The following is a 17,828-nucleotide window of genomic DNA, read 5'->3' as shown; positions in this document are numbered from 1 at the left end:
CAACAGGGAGCAGAATAAGACAGACATAGGCCTGACCTTGTAAGTCACTCTTCCCGGGCAGACCCCAATGCCCAGGGGGGAATCCCACGGATGGCAGTGGGGTCCTTGGCACAGACTGACTTGCAGGATTATGCCCATAGAGTAGCCAGGACACAAGATAGCATTGGCAGCATTGTTACTAATTAGGATGTGGATAACTGCGGCTTGGGAGTGGTTAGTTTATCCTTATGACACAGCGCAAGCTTCCCTTCAGCTTGACTAAAACCCTCGTGGTTTGTTTGTTTACTTACTTTTCAATCAAATCCCCCTTTGAAACACACTTGGGGCCAAACTACCTCCCACCCAACCCTATTCAAATCAACGGGTTTGCTCCAAGGGCAAGTCAGCATGGAATTTGGCCCCTAAGGGATTGTGTTTCAGGCAAGCCCAAAAAAAGGGGTCTCTGCCCCTTTAAATGAGAAGAGTGCCTCTTTACATTCAGGTGGAGTCAGTTCTTACTGGGATATAAAGTTCCAGGAAGAGAGGCAGAGGCAGCTGGTTTGCTTAAATCTTAGGAAGCTTACAAAGCCATCATGGTAAGGCATGCATTATTATTTCTATGAGTGCTAATGTACAGGGTCCTTAAAAGCTACTGATCTAGACACCTAGTCCTTCTTCTGTGGATGTTAATTCAAAGCAGCTTTCTCATTTAATTGTTGCTTGCTTTATAGCTTATTGAACCAACAGTTTGCTCCTTATAAGGTAAAAGCTAGTACTTGGATTACTCTAAGTGCCCACCCTCACTCTGCTTTTTCTCTCTAAGATTTCAGCTCATGAGCAGCTGGTGCCTGTAGAGTTGTTAAGTGTTTAACGTTTAATAGGAGTTGAGTTTGCAGTTTTATCTGCAACTGGTCTATATAGATGCGTGAATGGTTTTGGCAGGCTAAAGTTTTTTTTAAAAAAAGTACAGTATATTTGTGGTCTTTCCCCTTGAAATTAACACTTCAGCAACCGTAACAATGTATGAAACTAATGCATTTTGCAGAAGGTAATTTTTTCCTTATGAGCTGCCATGTTGCCTTTGTCTACTGTAATCCCAAGGGTTTGTCTGTTAAATGAGTAAAATTACAACTGTCCCTTAGCATTTCTAATTTAATCTTGACTCTAAAGAGCCTACAGCTTTGAAACTCAAATGCCTTTAATATACAAGCTTTAAAAATGCATGCAATCTGCATAACTAACCAGAAAGTTTACAATAAGGTGACTTAGAATAGTACAAGTATATTCTAAAAAATGTTTGTTGAATGTGACCTTATAATGTAAAAAATGAAGAAAAGGCATTTTCAAAACTTTTTTTTGCAGACAGTGAAGTCAGATTTCAAAGTGCTGTTCTAGGGACTCTCCTGTTATAAAAATCTAACATTTTAATGGCAATTTAAATGCAAAAATCATGCAGACAATAATGTTTCATCTGTTTATAGCCTGATGCTGTAAAATACAGCTTATCTTGGTGCAGAATGCAAATACTGTTGATCTGGTACCTCTTAACTGCATCCCCAAGCAAACTGTTCTTTCAACTTGCATTTCCTGCTATTCCACTAGGGTTTTTCCATTTGCCACGCACTCATTTTAAAAATCCCAAGAACCATGCTATGCTGGGAGCAGGTGCTGTCTCTTGTGGACTAGAATAGGTCCATGATCCAAACAGCTGTCTCTTCTAAAGCTGGAAAAAATGGCCACGGTGGTGACCTTAGCCACATCTTGCTAAAAAATGTTGCAACTATCTAAATGGTGGGGATGGGCGAGCTGAGTAACACGCTTCCCAAATAGTACGAATACCAGCCCTGTGAGATGGATAACTTCAAATATCAGCCAGATTGAATCAGGAGTGGCCATGCCCACTAGGGATGAGCTCGCCATAAGGCCTTGGGTCTGAGCTCTCACCACAACTTGGGGGTGGTGAGAAATCAGGCCTGGACTAAAATTCTGTCCATCAAATATATGATCTTCCAATTCCCTGAGAGCAATCCTGCCATCTGGATTTTGTGTCATGTGATTTGGCAAATTTGTAGTCTTTAGGTGCTGAGTAGGAGTTCACTCCAGAGATCTCAAAGCTATAGATCCTCACAGCATCTCACGAACTAGAATTGCTCATACTTAACATGTGTCTAAAGAGGTACTTTTAATTCTAGGTTATTGCTATAGCTATTCTAGTTGCTAGAACTCTGTTTATTTATATTAAATAGTCCCTTGCACCTTTGTTGCATCTGGCTTTAGAGCTGTGGAAACTGAAGGAATGCTTATAGAGAGAAATGTGTATAACAATAGTCTCTTAAGGAAGACACTAACCAAACACTAAATCAGGACAATCTTATTGGCTGCTCATACCCTAAGACCATGACACTGCTAGAAGCTAAGCATATTTCAGTTTAACGCTTTAAAGCCCGGGCTGCCAAAATCTTCCTAGGGCAGATGTCCTTGTGGAGGACCAGTGGATGGAAAGCCACTATGTTCCCTTGCACTGGGCTAGGTTACTAGGATTGCCAACTTTCTACTCGCACAAAACCGAACATCCCACCCTCCTCCAAAGCCCCACCCCCACTCACTCCATCTCCTCATCCCTTTGTCACTTGCTCTCCTCATCCCTCTGTCACTTGCTCTCCCCACCTTCCCTCACTCGCTCATTTTTACCATGCTGGCTCGAGGGTTGGTGTGGGAGGGGGTATGGGCTCTGGGCTGAGGGTGCAGGTTCTGGGGTGGGCCCAGAAATGAGGGGTGTGGTGCACAGGAGGGGAGTTGGGTCTTGGGTGCTGGGGATGAGGGGGTCTGGGGTGCAGGAGGGTGCTCTGAGGGGTTTGGAGGGCAGGAGGGAGATCAGGGGAGGGGGTTAGAGGTGCAGGCTTCAAGTGGCGCTTACCTCAAGCAGCTCCCAGAAGCAGCAGTATGTCCTCCCTCCAGCTCCTACACATAGGCGCAACCAAGCGGCTCTGCGTACTGCCCCATCTGCAGGCACTGCTCCCGCTGGCCGCAGTTCCTGGCCAATGGGAACTTCATGCAGAGCCCTCTGGCTACCCCTGCATCTAGAAGCTGGAGGAGGATCGTGCCGCTGCTTCTGGGAGCCTGCCTTAGCCCTGCTGCACTGCTGACCGGACTTTTAACAGCCCGGTCAGGAGTGCTGATCAGAGCCCCCAGGGTCTCTCTTTGACTGGATGTTCCAGTTGAAAACGGGCCCCTTGGCAACCCTATAGGTTACAGTTGTTAATTTTTTGGTCCATAGTCTCTCCCTGGTTCTTTCAGTCTGTCTTATCTCTTGCTTTCTACATTTTTATACTAGCATGTGGCTTCTCAATTTCTTATCTGCTTGTAGCTTGGGAGGGAGGGTGAATTATTTAGTCTGAGTGGCTCCTGGATGCAGAGCCTTATGTGAGGAGTTGAGAACCTGCTGGAGCTGAGAAGAGATGCTTGGGCCAGAAAGCTGAGCTTGCAGCCCTGGGCAATATACATACATATATATAGAGTCCGTGCAAGAGTGGGGATAGAAGGCCAGTGGCATGCAAGGGGTCACCTGCTGCATAAAACAAAACTGCAGGTCCCATTTGCAGTGCTGGTTTGGATAGGTCTACAGCTCTTATTCTTTGCTCCCTGTGTCTCCCCACCTGCCCCCAGGCTGGAAAACCCTGCATCAAGGGTATTGTAACATAACTGGTTTAAACTTTGTGTATAAGAGTCCTATATTACCTGAAAACTAGAAACTCTCTCCCAGAAGTCAAGGTGTATACCAAGACCACCTGTTGCACTAACTGATTAGTTGGGCTAAATTTCTGCATGTAGGAAATAGCCTTGGCAGTTGTATTTTGCTCTTTCAAGCTAACAGCTAGTACACATTGTGGCTACTATCTCCTTAACCTGAAGCAGTAATGAGACTTGTCCCTAATTCCAGAGGGAGTGTCTCTCTATCCATATTGGCCAGGCTGGGGTCCAGATGGGCAATGCCTGTTGGGAGCTGTATTGTCTAGAACACGGAATCCAGCCGGATGGGACCATTCCCTGCAGCAAGGCGGCTAAACCAATAGAGCCAGACACTGAACAAGTGGATTCTTCTTTTGAGACCTTCTTCTGTGAGACTGCATCAGGAAAGCATGTGCCCAGAGCAGTGTTCATAGACCTGGAACCCACAGTCATTGGTAAGATAAGGGGGCAGATATGCAGCAGAACATTCTTTAGCTTCCTTTTGGTGGGAGGGCCTAGTGGCTAATGTCACTGATTGCATCCTCTGACTTGCCACCTCCATCAGTTTAACCCTGGTGACACTGTCCAATCATGAAACATTGTATTTTACGTGTCATTAATTCCAAACAGGACTCTACGTGGCAAACGGGTTATTCCTCCTTCACCGGTATGTGTGCAGCATTTCACTTGGGATTTTGCTTTCTTATATGGGATTTCCCTCTTGTGGATAGAGGGCTAGATGCTTGGCTGGTGAAACTGGCCTAGTTCCATCAACATCAGTAGCACTAAGCTCACTTACACCTGCTGAGGATCTGACCCAGCAAGCCTGTTTGATAGCAGCTACTAAACCAGGGGTGGCCAACCTGAGCCTGAGAAGGAGCCAGAATTTACCAATGTACTTTGTCAAAGAGCCACAGTAATGCATCAGCAGCCCCCCGCATCAGCTCCACCCCCATACCTCCTGCCTGCCAATCAGCGCCTCCCCGCACCTCCTGATCAGCTGTTTCATGGCGTGCAGGAGGCTCTGGGGGGGAGGGGGAGGAGCCAGGGCATGGCAGGCTCAAGGTAAGGGGCAGGAAGGAGTGGAGTCGGGGCAGGGCCTGTGGCAGAGCCAGGGGTTGAGCAGTGAGTACCCCCCGGCACATTGGAAAGTTGGCACCTGTAGCTCCAGCCCCAGAGTCGGTGCCTAGACAAGGAGCCGCATATTAATTTCTGAAGAGCCACATGTGGCTCCGGGGCCACAGGTTGGCCACCCCTGGTCTAAAGCATCCCCATGAAGTGTCTGTAAACTAGTTTACCTGGTTCCTGTGGAAAAACAAGCATCATGCTTTTCAATGATCTGAAGCGGTGAAGAGTATTTCTGAGTAGATCACTACAGTCTCTTATGGAGAGGTTTCCAACATAACAAGTGTCCCCTGTAAAATAAGGTTGTTTTTTAACCCAGGAGACATCTTTGCTGCCTTTGATTCCTGAGGATTTCAGAGATTTGTTGCCCGAAATCTTGTCTTTCCAAACAGAGTAACCCTATCCCTAGGGTCTAGGTAACTCCCTTAGATTAAGGGGAAAATAACTAAATAATGAACAAATCTCCCATGGGTGGGGGAAGAAGCAGAGCAGTCTGTGTAACATGCTGAATTTTTAACAGTCAGGGAACTGGATCTTTCTCTAGAAGATCTGCTTGAGGAATTATTTTGGAAGTGCTATGATCTGTCTTGTACAGTAGGTAAGACTAGATGATCACAAGGGTTCCTTCTAGCCTTAATCTATGAATCGACAGCATGTAATGCTGCCCCTGAGAAAATGCTACTAGAAATTCAGAGGTGCAAGTAAACAAGACAAATACACAAGCTTCATATGGTAATTATAATCCCACAGACAGAAAATGGAAACCCAGCCAGCATCCTAAAATGTACTCTAACCCTAATCAGAACAAAAAGAAAAGGAGTTCTTGTGGCACCTTAGAGACTAACAAATGTATTAGAGCATAAGCTTTCATGAGCTACAGCTCACTTCATCGGATGCATCCGATGAAGTGAGCTGTAGCTCACGAAAGCTTATGCTCCAATAAATTTTAGTCTCTAAGGTGCCACAAGAACTCCTTTTCTTTTTGTGAATACAGACTAACACGGCTGCTACTCTGAAACCTAATCAGAACATGACTTCAAGGTGGAAATTGAAGTCCTATGTGCATTATCTGGGCAAACTTGTAGGTATAGCTCTTTTCTTCAGTCCTAGCTCACCAATCACAGGCCCCTCTCAAAATTCCTACAATATCTTGAATACACTGTTTCCGCTTCATGATGGATCTTTTTGAAGCTTGTCTCTCTCGTACTCTTGACAGCTTTGCTGGCAATGGTATTCACTCATGCTCTAACATCCCCAATCTGTTAAGTGTCTCCTATTTAACCAATAATCTGACTTTCTGCAGATGAGATCCGAATTGGGAACTACCGTGCACTCTTCCATCCTGAGCAGCTCATTAGTGGCAAAGAAGATGCTGCCAACAACTATGCCCGGGGCCACTACACCATTGGGAAGGAAATAATTGATACTGTACTGGGCAGAGTCCGTAAAATGGCAAGTAGACAAATACTTTCTTCTAAAAGTCTCTTAAAGCACCTCCTTAATTAATCTTTCAAAATGGGACAATGACACTTGGGAGAAGGACAGTATCCACTTAAAGGGGATTGTAACAGCAGGCTAACAAGGCATTCTGGTATACTAACCGAATGTTTGTGATGGGCACTACAAGCCAAGTATAAAGTTCATTGCTTCAAAAGAACCGTTAAAGTCTTGGCTCAGGAGCTGTTGCATCTCTTGGAAATGGCTGCATAATGTTTTTTGTTTGGGGGGGGGGCTGGCTCTTGTAATAGAGGGGTAAGACCTCTGTACTTGGTGACTATTGTGTCAGACCTAAACAGTTCAGGGCCTTGCAGTCCAATAGCAATGTGTCAAATCCCAGCCTTGGTGACTAGATTACAAAAGTACATAAGAATGGCCATATTGGGTCAGGCCAATGGTCCATCTAGTCCAGTATCCTGTCTTCCAACAGTGGTCAATGCCAGGTGCTTCAGAGAGTCTAAACAGAACAGGCAATCAAGTGAGCCATCCCCTGTCTCCCATACCTAGGTTCTGGCAAACAGGCAGGGGATACTTCAGAGCATAGTTTTACATTCCTGCCCATCTTGGCTAATAGCCATTGATGGACCTATCCTCCATGAACTTATCTAGTTCCTTTTTTGAACCCTTTTATAGTCTTGTAACCCTTGAATAGCTGGGGTGGCCTATATTAAAATTAGCTAGTGGGTCTCAATCCAGTTCGAAGTATACAAGTGTCCAGATACTAAACTCTGGGCTGTCAATAAGCAACTTGCATTTCAAAGTGCTCTGTGGATGTTGGAGTGTGATGCATTACCTGAAGGGTTTACAAATGTCCATGCAATAGTACCTATAATAGCAACAAGTATTGTCAGTGTGCCACCTCTTAACACTGAACTAATTAATGATCTCCTATGGAAACATCCAAGGGGTAACTTAAAGGCCCAAATTAAGGCTGAATAACATTCCCCTTAGACTATCAATTACTATTACTAGCCCTGCCTTACAGGCAGGGCACTGGACAAAGTGACCTATTGAGGTCCCGTCCAGTCCTGCACTTTTATGATTCTATGAAGAGGAGAATTGTTGGGACTTTATTCTTACACAAACTCACTATTGGAACTTCTGACCAATCCTGCTGTCAGCAGTTAATCAGCAATGAGATTAAATAGTATAAAATCATTGAGTTGAGGAAATTAACAAATTGCATTTCTCTTGCAGGCTGACCAGTGCAGTGGCCTTCAAGGGTTCCTGGTCTTCCACAGTTTTGGAGGAGGCACAGGCTCTGGATTCACGTCCCTCTTGATGGAGCGCCTGTCAGTAGAGTACAGCAAGAAGTCCAAGCTGGAGTTCTCGGTGTACCCTGCCCCACAGGTCTCCACTGCGGTGGTGGAACCCTACAATTCCATCCTGACCACCCACACCACGCTGGAGCACTCGGACTGTTCTTTCATGGTGGACAACGAGGCCATTTACGACATCTGCAACCGGAACCTTGATATTGAGCGTCCCACTTACACCAACTTGAACAGGCTGATAGGACAGATCGTGTCATCTGTCACTGCTTCCCTGAGATTTAATGGTGCATTAAATGTTGATCTGATAGAATTCCAAACTAATTTGGTGCCTTATCCCCGCATACACTTCCCCCTCACTACCTATGCACCCATAATTTCGGCAGAGAAAGCCTACCACGAGCAGCTCTCGGTGCCTGAAATCACCAACGCTTGCTTTGAGTTTTCCAACCAGATGGTGAAATGTGACCCTCGCCGAGGCAAATACATGGCTTGCTGCCTGCTATACCGGGGGGATGTGGTGCCCAAGGATGTGAATGCAGCTATAGCAGCCATCAAAACCAGGAGGTCTATCCAGTTTGTGGACTGGTGCCCAACTGGATTTAAGGTGGGCATCAATTACCAGCCCCCCACAGTGGTGCCAGGGGGAGACCTGGCTAAAGTGCAGCGGGCCGTCTGCATGCTGAGCAACACCACAGCTATTGCAGAAGCCTGGGCCCGGCTGGATCACAAGTTTGACCTGATGTACGCAAAACGGGCCTTTGTGCATTGGTATGTGGGGGAGGGGATGGAGGAGGGGGAGTTCTCCGAAGCCAGGGAGGATATGGCCGCTCTCGAGAAGGACTATGAGGAAGTTGGCAGGGACTCTGCAGATGGGGATGAGGCAGACGAAGATGAGTATTAACTCAAATCAAGTCCAAACTCCAGTTAATCAGGCTAAAGTTGTGGTGGTGCTCAGGCAGCATCTCTCATGGGATTCTCTTAATATAAAGGTTACCAATTGAGAGATTCTCTGCCCTCTTATGCTTGCATAATTGAACATGGCCAACTCTGTCGCATGAGCGCATACTTGCTGAAACTATCAAGCTTCATTGCTAGGTCTCTGAAATGAAATCTGATAAGCCACCAGTTTAATGCTTGGGGCAGATTTTTTTTTTTTTGGTGCAAAGGATGCTAATGTATGAACCAAAGGACCTAAAGCTTGCAACACTCTCCTGCACGAAACATGAAGATTCCTCTGTCTCTTCTACTGCTAAAGCACCTTTTATTAGAAACCATGTGACATTAAACTCTGTATTTCAATAAAAATTATTTGGCTTTAACTTCTCTGTGAAGGGCTGCTGTATGGACTCCCTAAGGTTGTCTTAAACATGTGCCTTTCCACTAATCCATGAGTAAATACCAAAATCCACATTGCAGGAGTAGCTTTGTAATTGAGGCTCAGCTACCTAGATGCCCCACTCCTACATCGACACTGTTATTCGCTACCTGCTGCAGAAATTATTCCAGCTGAAAACTGTCCCAAGCGGGAAGCTGCCCTCTTCTCTGAAAGCTGCTCAGGCCCTGAAATTTTCAATCTGCAATTTACTGGATAGAGTGAACTTAACAAGAGTTGAGGCCATAGGTGCCAACTTCCTCTCTATTAAGGGTATGTTTGACCCCTGCCCCCTTCCTCAAGCACAGCTCCTCCCTATCTTGAACACTGCAGTGAGTTGCTTGGGTGGCCACCAGTGTGTGGTAGAGGGAGGGGGGCAGGGGAAGGGAGCTTGCCTGCTGGTGCATGCTAAGTATCTGCTAACTTTTTTCCTGTGGGTGCTCCAGCCCTGTAGCAGTCACAGAGTTGTCTCCTATGGTTGAGGCCATTTACTGTAGAAAATTCTTTCCCAGATGTTTGGTGGGTGAGCCTCACCCATGTGCTCAGGTTCTAACTGATCACCCTATTTTGGGTGGGGAAGGAATTTCCCCCAGGTCAGATTGACAGAGATCCTGGCAGGAGAGGTTTGCCTTCCTTTGCAGTATGGGGCCCTTGCTAGTTTGAACTAGAGGAAATGGTGGAGTCTCTCTGCAACTTGACCTCTTTAAATCATGATTCAAGGACTTCAGTAACTTCAGCCAGACATTACAGGAGTCGGTGGATGAGGTTCTGTAGCTCAGCCTGACCACCTACATGTTGCAGATGATGATCATGATCCCTCATAGACTTTAAGACCAGCAGGTAGCCAAATTACTGTACTGAATTGTTGGGTGCCAGATCAATACACTGGCCTCTGAAATACTAGTTCTCAAAAAACTGCCTGCAATGATTCCATTGCTCCTTGCTCTCCACACCTGAGTGAAACGCTCCACAATATTCTCTCTAGAAAGGCAAATTGGCATAAGCTTTGATGGAAGAGCACAGGACTGCAAATGACTAAAGTGGTGTGTGGTTGTTTTTTGTTTTTTTTTTTTTTTAGTGCTTGTGGTGAACACAGTAGATAGACATAGATCAGCGAACATGGTAATAGAACCAGCTTGCAACAGGCTAGGACTTCTAAGGGCAGCTGTTGCTCATTTCTGAGCTGTCTTATTGCCTCTCTAGCTGCATAGCCAAAAGAGGCTTAAGTTGGGACTGTGGCATTATGTATATTTAGCTTGAGAAAGGAACAAACCAGCCCTTTAGGGCATGTGTAGTGAAAAGAACATGGTAAAAGCAGCAAGGACAGCTGGCAGGGTTGCTAAATCAGGATCTTGATGTTTCAGTTCTGTCCACTAGCTGGTCTCATAACTCTGCTAATAGCACCTGTCCATGTAAGAGGTGGAGGGGGGCTGGGGGTTGAACACTTACAATGTCACTGAGCTGCAATCCTTTCCATTATGAAAAAGGATGTAATGAAACTCCTTGATGGATGGGAGAAATAGTATCTGCTATGGACTAGACCGGGGGAGGCCAACCTGAGCCTGAGAAGGAGCCAAAATTTACCACAGTAATCTGTCTGCAGCCTCTGATCAGTTGCCCCACCCCACCCCCAGCACCTCCCACCCACTAGCAGCCACGCTGAACAGCACCACCTCCTCTCTCCCTGCACCTCCCAATCAGCTGTTTTGTGGCATGCAGGAGGCTCTCGGGGTGGGGGATGTCAGAAGGGGGAGGAGCAAGGGCACAGCAGGCTCAGGGGAGGGGGTGGAGCGGGGGCAGAGCCAGGGGTTGAGCAGTGAGCATCCCCTGGCACATTGGGAAGTTGGCACTTGTAGCTGCAGCCCTGGAGTTGGTGCCTACGCAAGGAGCCACATATTAACCTCTGAAGAGCCGTATGTGGCTCCAGAGCCACAGGTTGGCCATCCCTGATCTGGAGGATGGCGTGGACTGCACCCTTGACAAAATGACATTAAACTGGGGGGAGAGGTAGATATGCTGGAGGGTAGGGGTGGGGTCCAGAGTTGTTATACCAATAAAATAAAAACCAGCAGGATTTTATTAAAGGGGAAAAGGCAAAATGCCACATTTATTGTGAATACAGAAAGAATCATAGTAAGCAGTTAGTTATAGCTATAACATTCCATTCAATTTCATATTTATTCACACATTCATTCATACACACAGGTTCTGCAAGGTTGTTATCCTAGTTACCAGCCTTAGAGTTGCTCATGCCAAGCCACTGGCCAGGTGGCCTGGACATGAGGAGGGAGCAGAGCCTTGTCAGATGCTCATCTGAACCTCCTGGAAGTTGGTTTGCAGAATCAGACCCCAAAGTTCTCACTTTCTAGAGTCCATTTTTATAGGAATTTCTTCCTATGCCAGTCTATGGGAATTGCTTCATCATGCTGTTGCTGAATCAATCAGTAGATGGCACATTCCTGACAGCTCCATGCTGCCAGATGTTATCTTGTTCTTTGGATCTCCCATTCTTGAGGCTGTTGGGTGGATTCCATTCTGCTCTCCGGGGGGTCCTCTGGTTATTTCCACTTGATGCCTTCTTCAGCCGATGGACACTGGATTCTTAGGCTGGCACCTCCCTGATCATTCAGTTATCCACACCAAGCATTCATCCACATACATCTTCTATCTATTTTAATCACAATTGTTAACAAAGCGAGATGAATACAACAAAAGGGCGGGGAGACTCTGGGTGCTGTTTCTGTTGTTACAGAGTATTGTTTTGAGTCTCTCTCTGTGTGAGTAGTTGTTACAAAGAATTGCTCTGAGAACAGACTCTGTCTTAGGATGTACTAACACAATAAGTAGCTTGCAAGTTTCACACATAGAGGGAGAGAAACAGTACCAAAAACCAAGAGACCTCTTAATTAGTAATACCCTGGAATTTAAACGATGGGGAATCAAACTCATTTGTGATTTTAATCAGAACTTATTTAATATGATCCAACATAATCCCCTTTTTGACACTAAGATTTATAATCATCAGTGTCACTTTCTATGTAGCCTATTCAAGAGAAGGCACTGTGAGGCAATTTGAGTTTGTGATTCCAATTCATCCCACATAGATGATCCTAGTGATGTATCTTTACTACAAGGTTCTGGCGCAACAGGCAAGGTGAGGTGCACCCACTTTTGAGGAGTCCATTCGGTACAACCTCTAGTGTCCAATAGCTTCCCTCCCTCCCCAGCCCACTGGCTCGAGGTCCAGGGTAGCCAGAAGGATCCCATGTGTAATATGGGGAGTGGGCTAAACTTCAATACCTTTGCCTCCAGGGACTGTTGGTGTGCAATTTTGACAACAATTTCTCCCATTAACAAGTCTGGTTTTACGACACTGGAAACATATTGCATCCATTCCTATTGATAAGTGTCAAACAATGATCTCTTTTTTGTTTTAACAAATGCATCAAACCCTTAATATTTCCCTATATGACCCAGAACATTTTGTGTTCCAAAGTAGCTCGTGCAAGTATCTGCATTTCAGTGCATCCCATAGCTATGGCTGCGTAGTTTCCTATTTCTAATTTTTTTCTTATGCATAAGCCATGTGGTAGTATTAAGCCATTGCCAAAGATTCCATCGGGCTTTTAGGTTACCCAGACCAATTTGGACCAAGTCTACATAGCCATGTACTTGTTTTTGTATCAGGCTGTCCTGTAGCTGGGACAGAGAGCTTAATTTATTTTTAAGTACCTGCAGGTCTGCAGTATTTTTTTTTAAACACACAACAATGCTAGCAACAAGACAAAACACAAGACAAAACATAGAACACAAAACACAATTTCTATTGTGACAGTAGATTCGTGGTATTGGGTTGCTCTTCAGCTGGCATCAGCTTTTCCTGATTTTCTGAAAGACAAAAAGAACATGTTTCTACCCCTTTTGGGGTGGCAGATTATTGCTTAAAATATTTCTTTTACAAATACGCTTGCTGATTGCAGGCAAAACAGAGAAATTACCCCCATATTTTCCTGTTTTTGTTCTATAGGCAGGCCCCAGCTTTCAATGGCTTCTATCTTTTAAGGGTTATGGGGAAATTATCCCACTGTTTAGTCATTAAATCCATGAGGTGGGGTACCTCAGTTTCCCTTCTTATACAGCAGACCAAGTTTATAACATTTTTCCTGCTGTGTTAAGCTTTCATAGATACTAAGGTCAGAAGGGACCACTCTGATCATCTAGTCCGACCTCCTGCACAGCGCAGGCCACAGAATGTCACCCACCACTCCTATGAAAAACCTCACCCATGTCTGAGCTATTGAAGTCCTCAAATCATGGTTCAAAACTTCAAGGAGCAGAGAAGCCTCCCTCCAGTCAACCATGCCCCATGCTACAGAGGAAGGCAAAAAAACCTCCAGGGCCTCTCCAATCTGCCCTGGAGGAAAACTCCCTCCAGACCCCAAACATGGCAATCAGCCAAACCCTGAGCACATGGGCAAGATTCACCAGCCAGATACCCAGGAAAGAATTTTCTATAGTAAATCAGATCCCATCCATCTAATATCCCATCTCAGGGGATTTGGCATATTTACCCTGAATATTTAAAGATCAATTACTTACCAAAATCCCATTATCCCATCATACCATCTCCTCCATAAACTTATCGAGTAGAATCTTAAAACCAGATAGATCTTTTGCCCCCACTGCTTCCCTTGGAAGGTTATTCCAAAACTTCACTTTAAGCTTTAAGTTTATTTACAGATAATAACTGAGAAGCATCATTACCATATGACTTTAAAGGATTTTTCCAAAAATCATACACACTATACATTCGCAAAAAGAAAAGGAGTACCCGTGGCACCTTAGAGACTAACAAATTTATTAGAGCATAAGCTTTCGTGAGCTACAGCTCACTTCATCGGATGCATTTGGTGGAAAAAGCAGAGGAGAGATTTATATACACACACACAGAGAACATGAAACAATGGGTTTATCATACACACTGTAAGGAGAGTGATCACTTAAGATAAGCCATCACCAACAGCAGGGGGGGGAAGGAGGAAAACCTTTCATGGTGACAAGCAGGTAGGCTAATTCCAGCAGTTAACAAGAATATCAGAGGAACGGGGGGGGGGGGGGGGTGAGGTGGGGGGGAGAAATACCATGGGGAAATAGTTTTACTTTGTGTAATGACTCATCCATTCCCAGTCTCTATTCAAGCCTAAGTTAATTGTATCCAGTTTGCAAATTAATTCCAATTCAGCAGTCTCTCGTTGGAGTCTGTTTTTGAAGCTTTTTTGTTGAAGTATAGCCACTCTTAGGTCTGTGATCGAGTGAGCAGAGAGATTGAAGTGTTCTGCGACTGGTTTTTGAATGTTATAATTCTTGACGTCTGATTTGTGTCCATTCATTCTTTTACGTAGAGACTGTCCAGTTTGGCCAATGTACATGGCACAGGGGCATTGCTGGCACATGATGGCATATATCACATTGGTAGATGCGCAGGTGAACGAGCCTCTGATAGTGTGGCTGATGTGATTAGGCCCTATGATGGTATCCCCTGAATAGATATGTGGACAGAGTTGGCAACGGGCTTTGTTGCAAGGATAGGTTCCTGGGTTAGTGGTTCTGTTGTGTGGTGTGTGGTTGCTGGTGAGTATTTGCTTCAGATTGGGGGGCTGTCTGTAAGCAAGGACTGGTCTGTCTCCCAAGATCTGTGAGAGTGATGGGTCGTCCTTCAGGATAGGTTGTAGATCCTTGATGATGCGTTGGAGAGGTTTTAGTTGGGGGCTGAAGGTGATGGCTAGTGGCGTTCTGTTGTTTTCTTTGTTGGGCCTGTCCTGTAGTAGGTGACTTCTGGGTACTCTTCTGCCTCTGTCAATCTGTTTCTTCACTTCAGCAGGTGGGTATTGTAGTTGTAGGAATGCATGATAGAGATCTTGTAGGTGTTTGTCTCTGTCTGAGGGGTTGGAGCAAATGCGGTTATATCGTAGCGCTTGGCTGTAGACAATGGATCGAGTGGTATGATCTGGATGAAAGCTAGAGGCATGTAGGTAGGAATAGCGGTCAGTAGGTTTCCGATATAGGGTGGTGTTTATGTGACCATCGCTTATTAGCACCGTAGTGTCCAGGAAGTGGATCTCTTGTGTGGACTGGTCCAGGCTGAGGTTGATGGTGGGATGGAAATTGTTGAAATCATGGTGGAATTCCTCAAGAGCTTCTTTTCCATGGGTCCAGATGATGAAGATGTCATCAATGCCACAACAATGGTTCCCGTAACCCACCCAGCAATATTGTTGATCTATCCAACTATACTCTTAGCCCAGCAGAAGAATCTGTCCTATCTCGGGGCCTCTCCTTTTGCCCCTCCACCCCCACGAACATGATACAGTTCTGTGGTGACCTAGAATCCTATTTTCGACGTCTCAGACTCAAGGAATATTTCCAACACACCTCTGACCAACATATTAACCCACAGAGACCTTCCTGCCAACACTACAAAAAGAAGGATTCTGGGTGGACTCCTCCTGAAGGTCGAAACAGCAGCCTGGATTTCTACATAGACTGCTTCCGCCGACGTGCACGAGCTGAAATTGTGGAAGAGCAGCATCGCTTACCCCATAACCTCAGCCATGCAGAACACAGTGCCATCCACAGCTCAGAAACAACTCTGACATCATAATCAAAAAGGCTGACAAAGGAGGTGCTGTCGTCATCATGAATAGGTCAGAGTATGAACAAGAGGCTACTAGGCAGCTCTCCAACACCACTTTCTACAAGCCATTACCCTCTGATCCCACTGAGAGTTACCAAAAGAAACTACAGCATTTGCTCAAGAAACTCCCTGAAAAAGCACAAGAACAAATCCGCACAGACACACCCCTGGAGCCCCGACCTGAGGTATTCTATCTGCTACCCAAGATCCATAAACCTGGAAATCCTGGACGCCCCATCATCTCAGGCATTGGCACCCTGACAGCAGGATTGTCTGGCTATGTAGACTCCCTCCTCAGGCCCTTCGTTACCAGCACTCCCAGCTATCTTCGAGACACCACTGACTTCCTGAGGAAACTACAGTCCATTGGTGATCTTCCTAAAAACACCATCCTAGCCACTATGGATGTAGAAGCCTCTACACCAACATTCCACACAAAGATGGACTACAAGCCGTCAGGAACAGTATCCCCGATACTGTCACGGCTAACCTGGTGGCTGAACTTTGTGACTTTGTCCTGACACATAACTATTTCACATTTGGTGACAATGTATACCTTCAAATCAGCGGCACTGTGATGGGTACCCGCATGGCCCCACAGTATGCCAACATTTTTATGGCTGACTTAGAACAACGCTTCCTCAGCTCTCGTCCCCTAATGCCCCTACTCTATTTGCGCTACATTGATGACATCTTCATCATCTGGACCCATGGAAAAGAAGCTCTTGAGGAATTCCACCATGATTTCAACAATTTCCATCCCACCATCAACCTCAGCCTGGACCAGTCCACACAAGAGATCCACTTCCTGGACACTACGGTGCTAATAAGCGATGGTCACATAAACACCACCCTATATCGGAAACCTACTGACCGCTATTCCTACCTACATGCCTCTAGCTTTCATCCAGATCATACCACTCGATCCATTGTCTACAGCCAAGCGCTACGATATAACCGCATTTGCTCCAACCCCTCAGACAGAGACAAACACCTACAAGATCTCTATCATGCATTCCTACAACTACAATACCCACCTACTGAAGTGAAGAAACAGATTGACAGAGCCAGAAGAGTACCCAGAAGTCACCTACTACAGGACAGGCTCAACAAAGAAAACAACAGAACGCCACTAGCCATCACCTTCAGCCCCCAACTAAAACCTCTCCAACGCATCATCAAGGATCTACAACCTATCCTGAAGGACGACCCATCACTCTCACAGATCTTGGGAGACAGACCAGTCCTTGCTTACAGACAGCCCCCCAATCTGAAGCAAATACTCACCAGCAACCACACACCACACAACAGAACCACTAACCCAGGAACCTATCCTTGCAACAAAGCCCGTTGCCAACTCTGTCCACATATCTATTCAGGGGATACCATCATAGGGCCTAATCACATCAGCCACACTATCAGAGGCTCGTTCACCTGCGCATCTACCAATGTGATATATGCCATCATGTGCCAGCAATGCCCCTGTGCCATGTACATTGGCCAAACTGGACAGTCTCTACGTAAAAGAATGAATGGACACAAATCAGACGTCAAGAATTATAACATTCAAAAACCAGTCGCAGAACACTTCAATCTCTCTGCTCACTCGATCACAGACCTAAGAGTGGCTATACTTCAACAAAAAAGCTTCAAAAACAGACTCCAACGAGAGACTGCTGAATTGGAATTAATTTGCAAACTGGATACAATTAACTTAGGCTTGAATAGAGACTGGGAATGGATGAGTCATTACACAAAGTAAAACTATTTCCCCATGGTATTTCTCCCCCCCACCTCACCCCCCCCCCCCGTTCCTCTGATATTCTTGTTAACTGCTGGAATTAGCCTACCTTGCTTGTCACCATGAAAGGTTTTCCTCCTTTCCCCCCCCTGCTGCTGGTGATGGCTTATCTTAAGTGATCACTCTCCTTACAGTGTGTATGATAAACCCATTGTTTCATGTTCTCTGTGTGTGTGTATATAAATCTCTCCTCTGTTTTTTCCACCAAATGCATCCGATGAAGTGAGCTGTAGCTCACGAAAGCTTATGCTCTAATAAATTTGTTAGTCTCTAAGGTGCCACAAGTACTCCTTTTCTTTCTCCTTACAGTGTGTATGATAAACCCATTGTTTCATGTTCTCTGTGTGTGTGTATATA

General features: G+C 45.5%; 1 protein-coding gene across 2 annotated transcripts; it reads left to right on the top strand.

Moving 5' to 3' along the window:
* Positions 1-461: 461 nt before the first annotated feature.
* On the top strand, positions 462-8,923 carry LOC119855633 (tubulin alpha-3 chain). 2 transcript variants are annotated; one of them, XM_038402047.2, is made up of 4 exons: positions 462-575; positions 3,920-4,163; positions 6,137-6,285; positions 7,528-8,923. In XM_038402047.2, the coding sequence occupies exons 1-4, from the start codon at positions 573-575 to the stop codon at positions 8,503-8,505; spliced, it is 1,374 nt and encodes a 457-aa protein (XP_038257975.1). In that variant the 5' UTR covers positions 462-572; the 3' UTR covers positions 8,506-8,923. The 2 variants fall into 2 exon arrangements, with proteins under 2 accessions (XP_038257975.1, XP_038257985.1); XM_038402057.2 differs by lacking the exon at positions 462-575 and adding an exon at positions 606-741.
* Positions 8,924-17,828: the final 8,905 nt, after the last annotated feature.

The sequence above is a fragment of the Dermochelys coriacea genome, chromosome 1 (genome assembly GCF_009764565.3).
Source record: "Dermochelys coriacea isolate rDerCor1 chromosome 1, rDerCor1.pri.v4, whole genome shotgun sequence".
In the NCBI taxonomy this organism is placed as follows: Eukaryota; Metazoa; Chordata; order Testudines; family Dermochelyidae; genus Dermochelys; species Dermochelys coriacea.
Note: the sequence above shows the minus strand (reverse complement) of the source record. Positions and strands in the feature narration are given on the sequence as shown.

Excerpts from the sequence above, each read along its gene's own strand:
- LOC119855633 (XM_038402047.2), top strand. Across the intron at positions 4,164-6,136 it reads CCTGGAACCCACAGTCATTG|ATGAGATCCGAATTGGGAAC; the intron begins GTAAGATAAGGG and ends GACTTTCTGCAG. Across the intron at positions 6,286-7,527 it reads TGGGCAGAGTCCGTAAAATG|GCTGACCAGTGCAGTGGCCT; the intron begins GCAAGTAGACAA and ends TTTCTCTTGCAG.